Below are 19,433 nucleotides of genomic sequence, written 5' to 3'. Positions count from 1 at the left end.
CCTCCCTCTCCTCAGCCCCACATCCTTCCAGGCACAAAGCCCCACATACCGCTGGGACCCACCCCTGCTAGGGTCCCCTCACTCCTCCCCTGTCACTTGCCTGTACATCCTCGAAAGCCTGGGACCATCCTCACCACCCGCTTCACTCCTGCCAGTCATTTCCACACGAGCAGCCACACTGACGTTTTCTCAGACACCGATGCGTCCCTGTAACCCACCACTTAAAGCTCTTCTACTGCTCCTCCCTCGGGAAATAAACCAGTTTGGGGGTGGGGAATATAAGACCCTTTGGACCAAGTGCCAGGCAAATTTTTTTTAAGTTCTGGGTTTTCCCGAGTCATCTCCTTGCACTGAAGGCCTGTCACATTGTCCCCCAGAGCAAGCAAGGCAGCTAGCAGCTGTGCTCAGTTTGCAGACCCACAGTCAACAGACACTGAACAACTTATTCCAGAATGTTCTATCTACCGGGCCCTGTGCCCCTGACTCCTTCTCAGAACATCCCCTTCCCTCTCCCAGCATCCCCCATTGGCCTGGTGAAGTCTTCTGTGGTCTTCAGAATGTTCTCAGACACCACATCACAGGTGGCCTCCCTGCCACAGGCTGGGGGAGCTGCAGGCTCCTCTCTGCCCCCGCAGCCCCACTGTGACATCCGCCACCCCCCAGTGCTGTGGTTGTCCGTTTGCTTTTCTGTCTCCCCTTTTCACCGGGGGCAGGGACCCTGTCGCACTCGCTGTCGAAACCCCTCCTCCTGCCTGGCATATGCTGAGGCTTAGTAAATATTTGTGGAAGGCAGGATTAAAACAAGAGGGAGGAATCTTGCTGAAATCTCCTTCTGAAAACATTCATTTATTTGACAAATAAACAAACAAAAAGGATGGAGAAAGGCAGGCAGAGAGGCTGAGAGAAACTCCTACAGGTCCCTGGGGGCAGGAGAGCTGCAATTCCACATGTGGCCCGAAAAACGGCCGCCAGCCCGGGGGGAGTCTGTGCACTGAAGCGTGAAGAAGGAGCCTAATCATCTCGCAGTCGGCCAGATGTGCCTGGCTGCTGCGACAGCCTCTAGAATTGGCCAGATGTGCCATGAGCATCTTCAGAAACACCAGGGAGCTCCAGAGACTGTCTAGCCTGGAGGGAAATAGTCACACACATTTAGGTGGCACAGAAATGGTCAGCGTGTGTAGGATGGTGTCACCAGTGACTCTGGGCATCAGGACCTAATGAGGCTCTGGAAGACTTGCTCAGGGTCCCTGCCTGCTCCTAACCGTGTACTCCCGCCCCCAGGTGATCAAGCTCGCCTTTGAGGAGTTTGATTTGGAGAGGGGCTATGACACCCTGACGGTCGGGGACGGTGGGCAGGATGGGGACCAGAAGACGGTTCTGTACGTGTAAGTGAAGCGGGTGTGCGATCTGGAGGGCGGGACAGCACGTGGCCCTTGGCTGGGGGTGGTGGGATGGGCTTGCCGAGTCCTGCCTGGTGACCACACTGCAGTAAGGACAGTGTTCTGCAGGGCTCCTGGTTTCTACTCCAACCAGGGGAAAAGAGGACACGGCAAAGTCTCACTGGGAATTCACACAAAAAGCGAACAGAACGAGCAGCCTCTCGGGGCTGGGGGAGATGGAGGTTTCACACATTGCCCACCACCGACAGCCTGACGTGAGAGCCGGGAAACACTCCCGTTCAGTGCATGTGGCCCAGCTTCAGACAGACAGGCCTGACCACGTCCATCTCCCTCCCAAGAAGGAGGTGGGGAGTCACAGACATTGAGCACCTGCCTTGCACCAGGCACTGTGGTGGGAATTTTTGCATCAGTTATCTCACGTTCCACAACAACCCTGTGAGAGAGGTGTTATCTCCATTTACCAGCTGGGGAGACGGAGGCCCAAAGGTTGCAGAGAAGGCTGGTAGCAAAACCAGCACTTGAGTTCCTGTCTTTTCATTTCAGTCAAGGACCCTGTCCCGTGCCACAGGCCCTCCCAGCCGGGCTAGTTCCAGGCCATCTCCCTCTGGTCTCCCTCTGGTTCCAGCGCTGCATGAGAAATGGCCATTCAGTGATAGCTGGCTTGTCCAGAGGCTGTGCTGTTCTGGGTGGTTCTCACACCTTCCCGAGTCCTGCCTGGTCCCACACCCACCTGGAGGTGATGCCATCCAGGTAGTCACGTGACTCATCTCATCCGATGGTACCCACTGAGTCAGGTGACATGGCTGGGGCTTGGGATCCCCCAGGACAAAGGCATGGAATGTGAGCCCAAAGGACATTCTCCTTGCTGCCTGCTCCACTGTGCTAGTCAGGGTTCTCCAGAGAAACAGCTGATAGGAAATGGTAATGGATGGATGGGTAGATAGGTAGGTAAGTAGGTAGATACATAGGTGGATAGATAGGTAGATAGATGATAGATGGATGAGATTTGTTATAAGGAATTGGTTCATGTGATTTTGGAGGCCAACAGGTCCCAGGATCTTCAGGGTGAATTGGCACCTGGTGATGTCATTCTAGTTTGAAGACCAGTAGACTCAAGACCCAGGAAGAGCCAATGTGCCGGTTCAAGTCCAAAAGCAGGAGATAAGACAATGTCCCAGTTCAGAGGCAGCCAGGCGGGAAGAATTCTCTTACTCAAGGGAGGGTCCACTTTTCTGTTATATTTTCAACCCTTCAACTGACGGGATGAGGTCCACTCACACTGCCTTACTCAGTCTACTGATTTAAATGTTAATCTCATCCAAAAACACTCTCATAGACACACCCAGAATAATGTCTGACCAAATATCTGCACACCCCGTGGCCTGGCCGGGTTGACGCATAAAATCACATATCACACCCACCTCTGGGTGCATCCCCATCACTCACCGTCTGCCCTGGTTTGCTGCCCTGGATGGTGCATCAGCCCAGTGTGCCCGAGAGGCCAGGATCCCAGCTCTCCTTCCTCCCATGATCCCCCTGTGCTCTGACATAGAACCTTAGGACATCAGAGCTGGAAAGACTCTTGGTGATTATACAAAACAATCCCCTTATTTAACATGGAGTGAAGAAGCCCAGAGAGGCTCAACCACTTGCCCAAGGTCACACAGCAAATGAATGGCATTGCCAGAGCTTGGGGCCAGGTCTCCGGATCAGTATAGTTTGAGGGAGCTCCCAACAAGTTCTCTAGTGGCCCACAGGCTCTCCCACCACCACCCAGGTCTCTTTAAGCCAACATTGATCTCAGACCTTTAGGGAAACACACACAAAATGGTTGGGCTTCTTAGTTGTCATAATTGGGTTAAACAGAGGAAAAGGAAAAGGCTCAGCCTTCTCCCTTGCTCACCACCACCCCAGAGTTAGGAGGCAGCACAGGCCTGGCTCCAGTCATTACTCCTTACAGAGTGTCAGAACCCCAGGCTCAGGGACGTCACACGGGCCAGGCTGTTGTATGCCAGGGGTTCCATCCCAGCTCCACCCGATGGCACTCATGCTGTGATGACCATCTCTCTGCAGCCCGTTCAATAGCCCCCCAACTTTGAAACCCCAGGATGAAGCAGAGATTAGGACCCATTACTTCAGTCTCCCCCTCTACGGCCCTCTGCCCCGCCTCCGTGTGTGCCGGTGAGTTGTCCTGTGTCAACAGAAGGAGGGAGCCAGGTCTCTTCCGGAAACCCCGGCCTGCAAGCAGAGTGCTGGCTCCACCATTCTCTATCAGGCTGACCTTGGGAATGCCACTACCCATTCTGCACCTGCCCTCTGATCTGTGCCATGTGGGTGACACCCCTCCCTCACTGGTGACAAGGGCATTACATGAGACAATGGGTGGGAACTTGGTCAGCACAGGGTCTGACTCGGGAGGTGGTTAATCAGAATTGTCCCCAGGCTTAAACCCTTTGCTTCAGAAAGAACATGGCCCTCAGGTGATGGCTACACTTGAAGCCTCGATTCTCGAGCTAGAATGGAAGGAGGTGTCTCATTTAAAGGAATGGCTTGGGTTCCGACTGGGGAGATGGGTTTCTGTGAGAGGAAACCCACACAGAAACAGCTGTGGGGTGTAGGGGTGTCTTTTTTGCAATACCATTCACATGAGAGATCAAAGGTTGCAAGAGCGCAGGCATCCCCTTGGTTAGATTTGGCCCCAGCAGTCCCTGTCCCCTGAGCAATGAAGACATAGATAGCCCTTGTGAGCCCAGGGGTCTGGGCTAGGGAGTCAAAGTTGATATTCAAGCTCTGCCCATGGCGGAGGCAGAGAGGCAGTGAGTCCTCCCAGCATGCGGAATCCACACCGCTGGGCTCCAATGTCACCAACACGGTGGGGCCCGGAATGGGGCCCTGAGTGGGCCTGGCTCCTGGGTCGGGCAGTCATTCTATTTGGGTGCACGCCTCTAAATACGTCTCTCCTGCCAGCCTGACAGGTACGTCGGTCCCAGATCTCATTGTCAGCACCAACCATCAAATGTGGCTCCTCTTCCAGACCGATGGCAGCGGCAGCTCCCTGGGATTCAAGGCTTCTTATGAAGGTAACTGCTCTTGGGGGGCACAGGAAGTCGGTCCTGGCAGTCAGAGAGTTGGGGTCTGGATCTGGAGTCAGAAAGCCCTGGGTTTGAATCCTGGTTCTATCCTGCGCCAGCTTCACTTGGGCACGTTACTCGCCTTCTCTGAGCCTGGGCCTCTTTCCTGGTTCCGTGGGCCTCCCGTTGTTTCGAGGATTGTCTGGGATAAATCACTTAAAACGCTAGGCACCCAGCACGAACGCAGACACCAGTTCCGTCCCCCATTCATATCTGACTCACATCGTCAGGCTTCACTCATTATTAAAATCTTTAGACTGAGGACGATAGCTTCCCAAGCTACCCTAACTGGGTGCCAAGGAGATGGGTGAGTGAGTGTACCTAGGGCTAGGGACAGACACACACCAGTGTGGGTGGCCCAAGGAGGATGCAGAAAGGGTCTTCATCTCTTGCTGGGAATAGACATCAAGGGAACAGCAAACTCCGGGGCCCGAGAGACACCACCACCATCACCCATCTGTGCACCTCCAACCACCTGTTGGCCAACAGCTGCTAATACCAATCCCCACAGGAGGGAGGGAGAAGCCATTCCACAAGTAGTGAATCGTTAAGCTCCCGTTAGGTACCAGACAGCAAGCCAGCACTAGGGGACAGAGGCATCAGGCCTGGGCTTCACCTCAAGGGGCTGGTGCTCTAGTGCCGAGACAGAGGGGAAAGCGAATGGGGTATTAAAGCCAGGTGGCTTCCCAGACAGCCAATGGGAGCACAGAGAAGTCATCCTTTCTGGGGAGGTCAGGAGAGGCTTTATCAAGAAAGTGAGGCTTAAGTCCTCAAAATGCTTAGGTGGCTGCTAGGGGGACAGGAGGCGGGAGGGGGAGAAGGCATGCCTCCACTGCGGCTCAGACACCTGCTCCCCACCCCCAGGGCACCAACGGCTCCTCCTGCTCCAGGACCCATGCTCTGTTTCCAAACCAAGTGCGGGAGGTGTATTAGTTTGCTAGGGCCGCCCTAACAAAGTACCACAAACTGGCTGCCTTAAAACAACAGAAGTTTATTTTCCCACAGTCTGGAGGCTAAAAGTCTGAAATCCGGGTGTCATCAGGGCCATGCCCCTTCTGAGACCCTGGGTAGACCCTTCCTTGCCTCCTCCTAACTTCTGGTGGTAGCTGTCGGTCCTTGGTGTCCCTTGATTGGAGCCAAGGTTGTATCACTCCAATCTCTGCCTTTGCATCACACACTTTCCTGTGCGTCTCTCTCTCCCCTTCTTACAAGGACACCAGCATCCTGGATTAAGGGCCCACCCTCCTCCATTGGGTCCTCATCTTAACTTGTTACATCTGCAAAGACTATTTCCGAATAAGGACACACTTGTAGATACCGTATCTAGCTGGACGTGGTGGTTCACACCTGTAATCCCAGCACTTTTGGAGACTGAGATGGGAGGATTGCTTGAGCCCAGGAGTTCAAGACCAGCCTGGGCAACACAGCAAGGACCCATCTCTACAAAAAAAAAAAAAAAAAAATTAGCTGAGCATGGTGGCATACACCAGTAGTTCCAGTTACTCAGGAGGCTAAGGCAGGAGGATTGCTTGAGCCTAGGAGTTCAGGGCTGCAGTGAGCTATGATCTAGCCACTGGACTCCAGCCTGGACAACAGAGTAAGACCCTATCTCAAAAAAAAAAAAAAAAATAGAACTTCAACATATCCTTTTGAGGGATGCAGTTCAACCCCTAACAGGAAGCTAGTCCATATTTTCTACACCAACACTATGGTATCATACCACGATGTCCCCTGGGGTAAAGATGATGGTTGTACTATTCTGAGAACAGGAATCCCTGTTCTCAGGGTGAGGCAGAACAGCAGAGAACAAACACTTACGGGGTGACACATGCTGAGTGCAGATCCTGGCTCTGTCACTTTCTAGCTCCATGACAGGCCATGGGACCTTTCTGGGGCTCTGTTTCTTCCTATGCAAAATGGAGATAATAACACAACCAGGGTCACAGGGGGCCTGTGAAGATTGTTAGACCAAAATGGTCAATATGAGAAATGTTGCACGTTGCGAGGCACTTAGTGAGTAGCTGATGGACTGGTCCATGGGTGGGTCAATGAGTGGGCTGTCCCCGTGCGCAAGTTCCACACAAGCAGCTGAGAGGCCGAGGGAAGCACACCAGCAGGAAACCGTGAGACCTTGACTCGGGTCCAAGCCCTGTCACTCACTACTTTGAAAAGAGGAGTGGATTTGGAGGCAGAGTTTCTAAGTTTTCCCCCATTTCTGAAATTCTATGGGTGTTCAGCAGTGAACGCTCCCAGAGTGGGAGGAATGATCTCATGTCACCCGCATGCCCTTAATCTGTCCATATTTTGCCAATGGTTTGGATAAGACGTAAATAGCATGGACTTGAAAGGGATGACAGTACCAATCAGCAAACACGGTGCAGAAAGATCTGGAGCGGGTAGAACTATTGGCTAAATTAGTAGGATGAGATGAAGTGCGAATAAATACCAGCCACTAGAACTTATCCCTGGGAGTTAGCTGCGCTCTCCTCTGCCTTGGTCGGGCGTCGGAGCATCCAGCTTCGATGTGGGGACCGCAGCTTGAGATGGATAAGGAGCGGATTTAAGCCAATCCCTGCAGGAAATGGTGATGACCCCGAAGATTTACTTGGGGGGAAAGTAGTTAGACTCGGAAGACTCGAGAGCTGTGTCCAAATATTTGAAGAGCTGTTGTGTAGGAAAGAGGAGTTAGATGTGTTTGTTGTGTTTCCACTGGAAGGAAGGGGACGTGACATTTGTGCAGAGCCTACCGTGTGCCTGAAGCTTCATGTTCATTATCTCAGGGTTTTCAAACGGTGCCATGCAAAGACTCAGGGTACCCCCGGGACCACCAAGGTGGGGTGGGGCGTGCCTGGGAGCAAGGGCGCTGGCCCCACCTCCGTTCCTTCTCCTTCCTTCTTGTTTACTCCTTGCGAGCCTTCTTTTAAGAGAGGATTCATGACTAAACACCAGTTTGGAAGATGTTGCCTCATCTCATTCGGTGCTCACGAGACGGGCTGAGGAATGAGGTGGCCCCGTGCATGGAGTGCAAGGCGTGGAGGCAGAAGGGGCAGGAGGCAGAGTCCAGCTTATGGACAGCCTGAAGGCCACACAAAGCCTTTGCACTTTGCCCAGTGGGAAGAAGCTTTGAAGGGTTAGATCCGGTGGGCCTGTGTTTTCCTTCCTCTCCCTCCTACCTTGGACTTTTTATCCGAGGGGCGAAGCCAGTTGTTCTGTTGTTCCACAGCTTCACGGCGTGGTGGGGAGCCCCCTCTGCTGCAGGAAGGTGGGCGAGCTGAGTGCCCTGGCACCCCAATGTGACCCCTCGTCCCATGTGACCCCTTGTCCGTGCCCGTCCTGCTCTCTGGGTGTCTCTCCCCTCCCCTCTTGGCTGTCCTCTGCAGCTGCTGCAGGCTCCTCATGCCCCTTCCCAGGCCTGTCCTCAGCCTCAGTCTCCTTGTTCTAGGGCCTTCCGCAGTTGCTCACCTCTACTCCCATGGCTTCAACTGCAACCTAAACCTGGTGACTTCTGCCTCTGTCCCCCACTTGTATATTAATCTACTACACATTTCTATACAACTTCCCCCCAGACATCTCAAACCCAACCCTGCTATGTCAGTCAGCTGCCGTAACAAACTACCAGAGACCGGGTGGTTTAAACAACAGAAATTAATTTTCTCGCAGCTCTGGAGTCTGGAAGTCCAAGATCAAGGTTTTGGCTGATTTGGTTTCTGGTGAGGGCTCTCCTCCTGGCTGGCAGACGGCCACCTTCTCGCCACATCCTCGCGTGGCCTTTCCTCGGTGCGTGCGCACAGAGAGAGCGAGCACACGAGTTCTGCGCTGTTTCTTCTTACAAAGACACCAGTCCTGTAAGATCCAGGCCCTGCCCTTATGACCTAGTTTAACTTCCTCAGTGGCCCCATCTCCAAATATAGTCACACTGGGGGTTAAGGGCCTCAACGTAGGAGTCAGTCCACAGCACTGTCCAAAGCCAAGCCAGCCATCCCCACCCCCATCCACAGCCCGCTCCTGTGTGCCGTCTCGGGAACAGCCCCACCAGCCAGCCCTTTGCCAGGCCTCGTCCCCGCCTCCTGCTTGTCCCTCTCCCTCCTCTAACTCCGCTCCCAGCTTCTGGCGGTTCTCCCTCTGCAGCATCCCACTCCTCTTCCTCTGCTGTGGTTGAGGCCGTCCCGCATCACCCTCACTTGGATGGCGGCACAGTCCCCCCAGCCGGCAGGCCTGTCTCTAGTCCTCTCCCTCCATCCCCCACCCATCTGCCACTCGGAGCACAGTGATCTTCCCAGAATCCAAATCTGGCACAATTCTCTCCTACTTAAAAAAAAAAATTAAATGATAGCTTCTCATTGCCTTTAGGATAAAGTACAAAATTTTTCACGTAGCATCCAACGTTCTCCATGATAATTATTCTAAACCAGTTTTGGCTTCTATGCATCTATTCAAGACAGAAATTACGGTTTATTAATCTCCCCAGTGCTACAGGGCCTAGCCCAGTGCCTGGCACCGAGGGTGTGCTGGGAAAAGCTTGCGGAATCCAATCGTAATTACTCTTTGCATGGGCACACTCAGGCGCCCTCCTCGGCACCCTCTTAATTCCTTCTTGGGCCACTTGACCACCTCCCGGTGCTCAGGTGCCAAAAGCCCACTCATTCTCTCTTGTCCCTGTAGGCTTTGGGGTTGGACAGACCCAATTTGCAATCAGATTCTTCCTTTGACTTTTGTGCACCAGTCCCTCCTTGTCACCTGTGAAGAGGGGCTGATAAGCGTGACCTCCCCAGGGTCTCCTGAGGACTCAGTGTAGTGAAGCACCCAGCACAGGGCCCGGCATTTAGCAAGCGCTCAGTTGAGAGCTTCCCTTGCCTGTGTCCCCAGGCCTGCGGCTCTCCTCCCAACCTACACCAGCACTGCCTGAAGCTTCAGAATTTCCTCCATCCCCCTCTCAGCCCTCCTGGTATTCCAGCTCCTGGGGAGTGCCACACAAGATAGCAATCTCAGCTGGGGATGGGAAGGTAGCTGGGGTGCAGGTGTTCCGCAGGATGGAGTGAGGCATCTGGGGACAGAGACCTCCTCTATCCCTCACTTCCACCTCTCCCTCAGGTACACCTGGCCACATCATCATCAATACCCCCTCTGCCCCAGTTTGGGCAAAGAGACGCTACCTTGGGGCAGGCAGATGGTACTGGAGTATCACCCCTCCTTCCCATTAAAAATATGAGCCCTGGTGGCAAAAAAAATTGGGACATTGACTTTTTAGAAATCCTTCCAGTTCTGCTTGTCACCATCCCAGGTTGGGCTGGGGGAGGGGACTCGTGATCTATCAATATCTGAGCACTCGGGGCCTAGAAGCTCAGTCTCCCTCCATGGGGGCAGCCAGCTGCGGGAAATGCATTCATAGTTGCAATTGCTTTGCTTCCCAGTAGAACAAGAAATATTTAAGGAACAGGCAATTAGCACTTACCAGAAACATTATAAAATTACACACAACTTGCTAACAAGTCTTAACATCAATCTGGAAGTCTCCCTGCTTCCTCACTGGAGTCTGGGATCTGGCAGCCTAGTGAGGAGGCTGGGAGGCTGGCCCGGGGGAGGAGGGAGCTGGGCCCTGGACCCGGAGACAGGAGGGAGTGAGGCGGTGGGGATTTTGCAGAAAGGATGCCCAGCGGGCCAGGGGACTCATGTTAGAAATGAACTCATCTATTTGTTCAACATTTTCCAAGGCCCTATGATGTGTGGCGGACACTGTTTAGGACACTGAGGCAGCAGGGACAACAGGACAATCTCTGCCTTCTCCTAATTCATAGTCTGTTTTCCATAGCGTAGAGTAAGTGCTCGAAGACGGGGAAATACAAAGGCTCAGCAGCTAATCTTGCTCAGGGGCATCAGGAAAGGCTCCCTGGATGAAGGTCTGAAACTGAGACTTGCTTGAAGGAGGAGAAGTTTGTTCCTGAGAGAGGACAGACTGCAGTAGAAACCTGACATGTGGATAGATTGAGGTTAAAACCTCCGTAGGAATAAAGTTTGAGAGCAAGTGGGCAGAAGAGGGCCGAGACATGCCCTGTGCAGGCAGGACCACACCCCTTCTCTGGAATGCCACTGTGGTCGTGGGCACTGCTGAGCTGCCAGGAAGAGGTGGTGTTGGAGCCGGGCTTGAAAGCAGAACAAGGGCAGCCAACCAGCACCATTGACCCCGCCCACTCCGGGACATTGCTCTTCCTGTTGTCGGATGCCAAGCCCAGGGCCACTTCTGACCTCTCCCCTGTTAATTTCAGTACACCTCTGCTTGGCAGGTCCCCATGAGCTGGGGGGCCAACTTTGGCCAGGGATGACAGCAGGCATGTTCCTAAGACACTCATTGAGTTTCCACGATACCTTTAAAGGATTTTCAGGCACCAGGAGACAAAGTTTAGCTAGAGGCAGCAACTGCCTCTTCCCAGAAAAACCCAGTGGAATCCAGTCTGTTCTGGCCCCGGAGGTTGGGCTGGCAAACAGCAGGAATGCTACAGCATTAAAATTTGGCAGGAAGTAATTTGTCCATGAGATACACCCTCTAAAAACATGGACTTTTGCAAATGGTAAGCTCCAGTTTGGGGCTGATGCAGGCAGCTTGGAGGCTACTTAAATGTCCATATTCCCGTCTGTGCCCAACCTCCTCCAGCCGGCAACAGACCCTTGACAGGGCTGTGGAGGAAGGAGATGGGGATACCGTCACCCACGTCATCCATCCACAACTCCATCCCATTGGTGGAAACCACGTGCAGAGAGATGTGGCAGCCCCTAGAGGGGCACGTAGAGCTGCAGGGTCTCCCACCTCCTGGTGCCCTTCCCATCCTCAGAAGTAGAAAAGCAGAGTGGAATGTGATTCTAAGGAAACCCAGGAGGTCCGGGCGTGCCCACGGGGTTGTCCTAATGCACCAAAGATACCCTGGGCACTCACTGGGAGTTTGAGCTGATCCAATGACAGGTCTCGAGTGCTCACTATGCATGAGGAGCTGGGCTTGGTTCTGGAGATACAGAACAGAAGGGAGGGGAGCCCTGGCTTCAAGGAGCTGACAACTACAGGACAGAGTTCAAATGACACATCACTCATGGAACCAGGCCCTTCATGGTCCCCCTCGGGCCACCCCTCCAGCCATCTCTCTGGCTGCTTCTCTTTTCACCGGCACTTGAACTTCCCACCACACTGAGCTGCTAACTCTTCTCCAGACACTCTGTTCTCACCCTCCATTCCTCCTTTCCTGCTGCTTTCCTCCCATCCTTTCCTCCACCCTCCCCTCAGCGTTCCGCAAGCGCATACTGAATGTCCCCTCCGTGCCCTGCACCCTCCTGGAGACCCAGGTATGGACATTTCAAAGACACCATCTCTGTCCTCGAGAAATGTACTGTTTGACAGAGAGAAACGAAACTGCAGAGAGGAACACGCGCCCTAAACTGCTGTTACCATGGCTGTGATAACAGCAGTGTCCACGGGGCTGGGGGGAGAGAGAAGAGCAGCGAAGTCACCTGGGTGATTGGAGGGAAGGTCCCAGATTGGGACGCACTTGCGCTGACACTGAAAGATGACTCTGTTGGGCAGGCAAACGTGGGGTGTTCATTTCGGGACGAGAGGACAGCAGGCGCCAAGTTAGAGCCGCTGAGAGCCGGCTGGGCTCTGCAAACAACAGCAGCAGTAATACCAGTGAGGGAACGCCGACTAGCTCCCGGTCACACGCCACGTGCTGGGCATCTTGACAATTGTCATATCTCATTTAATCCTCACAGCAGCCTTGTTATTATGACCATTTCCATTTTGCAAATGACAAAAGTAAGGCTCAGAGAAAATAAGTAACGTGCCCAAGGTCTACTCCTTCGAGTCAGAGCCAGGATCTTGGACTTTGTGACACCAGAGCCCTCACCCGTTGCCATCGCAGGGCTCCACCTCCCTCCAGATCACTCAGCCTTGTGGTGTATAAACCTCAGGGCCGGTGATGGCCAAAGATGAGGCTGGGGAGGGAGGGGCGGGTGAGGGTCCTGCCATGCCAAGGAGTTAGGGTTTTAATCTGCGGATTTTAGGAAGCCATGAAATGACCAATGAGCAGGGGACAAGAATGATCAGATTTTTATTTCTGAGCAATCTTGCACTGCTTTGCAGAGTGTGCGATGGAGGGAAGAGGCAGGGAAGCACCAGGCCACTACTGCTGTCCAGCGAGGGCCGACCTCGGCAGGGAGGGACGGGACGGAGAGCAGAGGGTGCCGGGCGTTTAGGAGGAGGAGCCAGCATGAGGGGCTGGGGAGCGGAGGGCAGGGCGGAATCCAGGCTGACTCCCAGGTTTGGACAGTCTCCACGAAGCCTCTCCGGTGCTCCCAGCCAGAGGCCGGAGCTGCCTCCTCTGCTGTCCCACACGCCATGTGGTCAGGTCTGGGCCTCCTCCACTGCCCCCATCATTTGTATCAGAGTGTCCACACCCACCTGACTCTGAGTTCTCCAAGGGCAGGGGCCGTGGGTCAGGCAGCTCTGTACTTAGTATGTCATTTGGCACAGTTTCCATGCAGAAATGGAAAAACCCATGTGTTAAACAGAATATCCTCTGTGTCCCAGGCACTGTGCTAAATTCTGGGTACACACAGTGTGTACACAAAACATAATCAACACCTGCCTTCATAGGGCTGACTCTCTAGGGGGTGGGGAGACAAGAAACAAGGAGCCCAACCCGGCAGCCAGCTGGGAACAAGGGGGCTGACTTGCTGAATCAACTTGTCCCCAAAGCCCAGCCAGACAGTGAGCTCCAAGGAGACAAATGTTTACCCTTCTATCCTGCTGCTCTCTCCCCAATGTCTAGGACAGAGGCCAGTAAAATACAGGTTGAATAAATAGGCAGCAAGTTACAAGGGGCAATCAGTGCTAGGATGGGTGCCCAGGAAGAAAAGAGAAAGTACTGGGTGGGGAACCTGCGGCCTTGGGGCCACATGTGGCCGTTCGGATCCTTGAGTGAAGCCTTTTGACTGGATCCAAATTTTACAGAATAAATCCTTTTAATAAAGGGATTAGTTCTGCAAAGTTTGGATTCGGTCGAGGGGGCCACACTTGGGGATCTGGAGGGCCTCATGTGGCCTTGAGGCGGCAGGTTCCCCACCCCTTATTAGGTGACGTTCTAAGCTAAAGTCTGTTAGCGTGAGGAGCCAGCCATGTGAGAGCGGGAGGAGGGGACACTCGGGCTGAGGGGACGGTGAGGAAGTGAAGGAGCAGATGACGTCGGACCAGCTTGGAAGGGCAGCAGGTCCGTCTTCCTCCCAGCTGGGCTTCCCGCCTTGGAGCTCATCAAATACTCAGTGGATTTACAGGGACCCAAAATACGGTCCCGTCTGTACAGACATGGTGATGAAAGAGGACTCCAACTTGGTATTAGGAGTTCAATATTCAGGGAGAAGACAGTGAGGGCGATCACAGAGGGCGGGGATATGCGAGGACGCTGAGGGGCAGGGCCCGTCACGGCGGAATTCTGCAGCATAGTAGGAGCAATCGTGTCATGTTTCCCGGTGTGCTTTTGGTAGGTAAAAGCAGAGAGAGAGAGAGATGGAGAGAAGAGAAACATTTATAAAATGGAATTATATTAAACCAGATAACAGGAAATTGCATGTGTGATTTTTCTCCAAGTCAAAATTCCATTTATCTACTTGCAATTCTGGGTCCTGAAGTCAGCCTTGGTCCACACTTGATCAGAAGGGCCAAGGTCAAGCGCCTTTCAGGCGGGGCAGTGGGGCACGGGGAGGGCGGGGCCTTGGTCCCTGTGTCACCTGCAGGAGTTGACCCTGGGCTTGGAGCGAAGGCTGAGGCAGGACAGGAGGTGTAGGAGGGGCAGAAGCCAGCGCCAGCCCCCTCTGCCTTCCTGGCGAGAGCTCCACCCAATCTCGGTTCTCTGCTCAACACGTCCCGCTGCACCTTAGACCTCTTTGCCAGATGCCTCCTTGAACCTGGCTTCCCCTTGAGGTCACCATTACCCCGTAGCCCTCTCCAGCGCTAGCAGCTCATCTCTCCACACCCGATGAACTTCACATTCGAGAGGGGCTGGTGCACTTGCCACCCCACCCACTGCGCCTCCCCTCTGACCTGCTGTTTGCAGCTCTGCCACTTCCCACCCTCCCCATCACTGTCACGGGCCCTTCCTCTCACTCCAAGTCTTGCCATCCCCTTGTTTCCCTCACCTTGGCCTTCCAGCTTCCTTTCAGTGCGCTCCACCCTGGCTGCAGCCGGACCTGTCACGCAGCCCCTCTGAAATCTCAGCCCGACCCCGCCGCTCCCTCTGCTCCTGCTCCCCGCACTGTCCTTGAGCTCTGCGCGCCCCTTCACCCCTGCTCCCTTCCCCTCTCCTGCAGCCCAAGCCCCTTGGCTAACGCCTCGGCCTTTCTTCTGACAACGCCCTCGGCTCCTTGGCCCCTTGTCCTCTCTGTTCTCCAAACCCAGCCCCACCCCTGAGCCAGTCCTGCCGCCCCTTTCTCCACTTCCGCAGGAACAAGTCACACAGCCCTGCTCGGTGTGTCCCTATAGATGAGCCATCTCCACCCTTGGTGGGCCCCAGAGGTGCACAGCAGTCTATCTAGCCATGACTTCCTCTTCTCCAGAGCAGCCGTCTCAGACGTTCTTGTCAACATCAAATCTTTCTCCATGACTGGCCCCTCCCCTTGGGCAGAGGTCATGACTTCCTCCTCCTCCTCCTCCTCGTAGAAAATAGAGCCTGTGTCATCAGACCTCCCTCGGCCTCCTGCCCTCCACCCAAAAACTCAGTGCCACCCTCTTCCCTCTTTACTCCTGTCATGAGGCAGAAGGGTCCCTCCTGGTCTCTAAGGCTAGTCCCCCCGCCCCGGCGTGCTCGGGGACCCATGCCCTGCCTTCTCTGGGGCCTCGTGCCCAGAAGGGGGGAAATTCCGTGTTTCTCCTCCATACCTTCAGTTCACCATTCAGTACCCCTCACCTGTCTATCTGTCTGTCTATCTATCTCCACCCGCTTTGTTCTTCTCTAGCATTTAAATATGGTCAAGCTTCTCCCATCTTAAAACTATTTTAACCATCACCACCCCCAGCCATACCCCTCATGAGATGCAACCCAATTTCTCTCTCCCCCCTCATTGCTGAGAAATGCTTGTTTTGAAAGTCATCTGCTCGTCCTGCATCGTCCTCCTCCTCCGCCGTTGGGTGTTGGCCCTGTCATTCCACTCAGTCCACTCCTGCCAGTATCAACAGTGACCTCCTTTCGCTAACCTGCTTTTCCATCCTATCCAAACTTCCCTGCAGCGTTGGAGGCTGTTGATCTCCTTCCTGAACCTCATTCTTCCCTGAGCTTCTGTGACCCCACTCTCCTCGGGGTTTAGTCTGGCCTTCTGCTGGTCCCTACGATGTCTCCAACAGTCCTGTCCTGAACCGACACCTCTTCTCCTCTCCTTGGGTGGTCTCCTCCTTCTCATGGCTTCCTTTACCATCTGTGAGTTGACTTTCTAGATCAGACTTCTCCCGTGAACTTCAGACCCATGTAGCCACTTTCTACTGGGTAACTCCACTCCGAGATCCCATCAGCACCCCCAAACACAGCACGCCCTACCAACAACCCCCCATTCAGACCTGCACCTCATTCTGCACTCGCGGCTCAGTGAAAGCTTACCCAGTGCCCAGGCCAAGCCCTCCAGGCCTTGTAGACCCCTGTCCCACCTTTGCCCCATGGCCTCACTCCTGGTATGGCCCGTGGCTTCTTCCTGCTCTAGACCTCCCAGACCTTCTGCCTCTCCCCATCCCCTCTGCCTGTGCGCAGTCCAGGACACCATGAAACATCTCCCGGATTATCGTGAGCCTCCCACTAGAATGCAGGCTCCATGGAGGGAGGGCTGGTGTCTGCCTTGGTCTCCATCGTGCCCCCATGCCCAGCACAGTGACTCACACTAAGTAGATACTAAATGTTTGTTGAATGAATGAATGATCTCCCTGCCTCCAGCTTGCTGCCCCCAGACCATTCTCCAGACAGCAGTCCGAGGGATCTTTGTCAAATACAAAATCTTAAATGCTAAATAGAAAGAAGCCCTTTACTGACTCCCCTTCACCCACTACCTCAAGTCCAGTCTCCTAAGCAGATTGCAAGGCCCTTTTGTGGGTGGGCTGTGCCCATTCGCGCCTTTTCCAGCCTCATCTCTTCTCACCCTGTAGAAAGTGCTTGTGCTTGTAGAAGGGCGGCATGACACAGGGGTCAGAGCCCCGGAGCCACACAGCCCGGGGGTGGGTCTCAGATCCACTTCCGAGCTCTGAGGCCTTGCATGATGACGTGACATCTCTGTGCCTCAGTTTTCTCACCTTCAAAATGGGGGCCACTGTGAGGGTGAAATGAGTCAGTCAATGTAAAGTGCTCAGAGAGGCCCCCGGCACGGAATCAGTGCACAAGTCACCAGTTATATAACTGAAAGTTAGTTGTGATAATAACTGTTAGGTAGTTATTGTCACTGCTAGATTGCATTCCTACAGTCTCACCTTCTGAACTAGGCACGGGTTCTTCCCTCCACCCGACGGCCCTACCCCTCCCTTCTCGCCTGCTATTCCTGTCTCCGCCCCCATCTTCAGGCCTCAGCTTAGACATCACCTCCTCCAAGAAGTCCTCCCTGACCCAGGGCTGGGACTAGGGTGAGGTGAGCAAGGCACTGGCAGGGCCAAAATTTGAGGGTGGCAGGGAGGGGGTACCAAAATTCAGTAGTTAAGATAAATAATATTTTAATGTAATTTTTAAAAAATCAATATGAATGCAAAATACCCATGATACAAACAAATCAATGTTTTAATTAAAGACAGGCTCCGACAGGGCTGGGACCAGGGTTAGACAACTGACATTAAGTTGTCCTCCAAGTGGAGGGTCGGATCTAGGCTTACTTTAAATGTTGCTATTTTTCTTTATTGTGGATTGAATTTATGGAATTGTGATTTTCTTAAAAAAATTGCACTGAGATACTATTTGTCTTAATCACTGAGTTTTTGGTGCCCCCTGAAATTTTGTAAGAGAGGCCAGTGCCCTATTCCCGGCCTGATCCTCCAAGACTGAGTTTGGCGCTTCTCCTGTGTGTTTCCATAGCGTGACTCACCTGTGTCGTAAATACCTGTTCCTCGTCTGTTCACTCCCTGAGAGCAGAGACCATGTCCAGGTCTCAAGTGTCTAGCACCAGGACTGGCACACAGTAGGTGCTTACTATATGCTCACGATTGCACTGATGGCAAGAGAAATTGGGTGGGTGTGGACATGCGCACAGGGCCGTGCCTACACGGCGAGAGGGCTGGGAGGGAGCTGCCCTCCTGCCCTAAGGATGCTTGGTCTCTTGAGCGCAGGCAGATGCACCCCACATGTATATTTCTACAACATGGTGGGGTCTTGCTAAGAAACCTGAAATCTGGGTCCCGTTCCTGGCAGCAGAATCCAGCTCTGTGTTCAAATGCTGGGTAACTTTCACCAGGTGTCAGAATGACTGCAGTGACAGGCCTCACATCCCAGGGGCTTGCATCCCAGGCAGCATGTCCGGGGACATCTGGAAGGAGGGTCCTGCTTCTTGCCTTCCCAGGTCAACTTGTCAGAGGGGCCCCTTCTTCCTCTCCTTCAGATGCCCTGGAGCTCTGGGACCGAGCACAGGGGCCACCTTCCCTGGAAGGCCTCAGAGTAGCCTCCCCGACCCCGAGCAGGAGCAAAGCCAGCTTCAAAGGGGGTTCAGATGTGTTTCCAGCAGATGTGCGCAGAGGGCGAGGCCAAGGGAATGTGAGGGGTAGGGGGTGGGCTGGCTTGCACTTGGGATTCCTCAGACCTGGCGCAGGGTCACAGACCCACCCCACTGGAGGACCCTTGATGTTTGACACACACACGCACACGCACACACAATCCCAGTATAGAATGCCTTGTCTTGCCAGCTCTCAGCAGAGGGCTGGCACCCTAGTTTTGGGGTTAACATGAATGCAACAGTCAAGAGCCCATCCATGTATGACAGTGTCTGGGGCTGGCACAGGCCACGATAATCAGCCCGCAGATGCCCCGCAGTTGTGGTAAGAAAGCTTTTGCAGAATCACCCGTGACAGACCAACTCCGGGGACCATGGCTCCTGACAGCTCTTAATGGTGTCTACAGAAAAGGCAGGGCTCCTTTGTCCTGAGAACCCTGGGAAAGTGTCCAAAGTACTCCCCTGATGACTGCGGGCCCCTCTCTCCCAAGTCACAGGGCTGTCACCGTCCTCACCTCACAGTCTGGCGCTTCCTTCCTGACTGCCTGTCTTTCCTGCAAGACGCCTTCCTCCCTGGGAACAGATCACCTCTCCTTCCCCTCCTCCTCTTCCTCTCCGCCCCCCACCTCCTTCATCTCTCACACACTAAGCACGGCATGGATGGAAGTGGGGGGGACTCTGGAGGAAGCTCCAGGGACTCGGCCGGGACAGACTCCTTTCCAGAAGCATCTGGGGCCTGGCTGACTCCCATGAGACAGCCAGCCCATCCTGCCCACTGAGTCCAGGGCCCTGGAGCCGGCTCTGAGAACCCACTCCACATCTGACTCACCGCTGTTGACTCAAGTGAACTTTAGACGCATACCTAATGAGTCATTTGTTTCATTTTACCTGTTACCATCTAAAATTGAATTAAGAAAATCTTCATGCAAGTGCTTCCACATCAGAAGGCAGTGAATGTTTATTCTCACTGAATCTCCAGTTTGGGGCAAAGGCAGGCAGAGAGAACTGACTGTCTTGTCTTGTGCTCGCCTCTGCTGCTCAGGAATGGAGTGTACTTACAATCTCTCAGTAATCTAGATTAGTGACCCCAATGCAGGGTCAAGTTCAGTAAGGAAGTCTCCAAACTTCGGGGCTTGTTAGCTCCTGGGACAGGGAACCCACAAAGTATGTAGAACCACCTTCCCGGGACAAAAATACCCGAGCA

The 19,433-nt window shown here is 53.8% G+C and overlaps 1 protein-coding gene across 1 annotated transcript in view; it reads left to right on the top strand.

The window, feature by feature from the left end:
• Nucleotides 1-19,433, top strand: part of CSMD2 (CUB and Sushi multiple domains 2) — a 571,373-nt gene that overhangs the window by 321,328 nt on the left and 230,612 nt on the right. The window contains 2 exon segments of the mRNA XM_069477647.1: nt 1,282-1,385; nt 4,368-4,480. Of these exon segments, the coding sequence (XP_069333748.1) occupies nt 1,282-1,385; nt 4,368-4,480 (217 nt within the window).

Source organism: Eulemur rufifrons, chromosome 8, assembly GCF_041146395.1.
Source record: "Eulemur rufifrons isolate Redbay chromosome 8, OSU_ERuf_1, whole genome shotgun sequence".
Classification (NCBI taxonomy): domain Eukaryota; kingdom Metazoa; phylum Chordata; class Mammalia; order Primates; family Lemuridae; genus Eulemur; species Eulemur rufifrons.
Note: the sequence above shows the minus strand (reverse complement) of the source record. Positions and strands in the feature narration are given on the sequence as shown.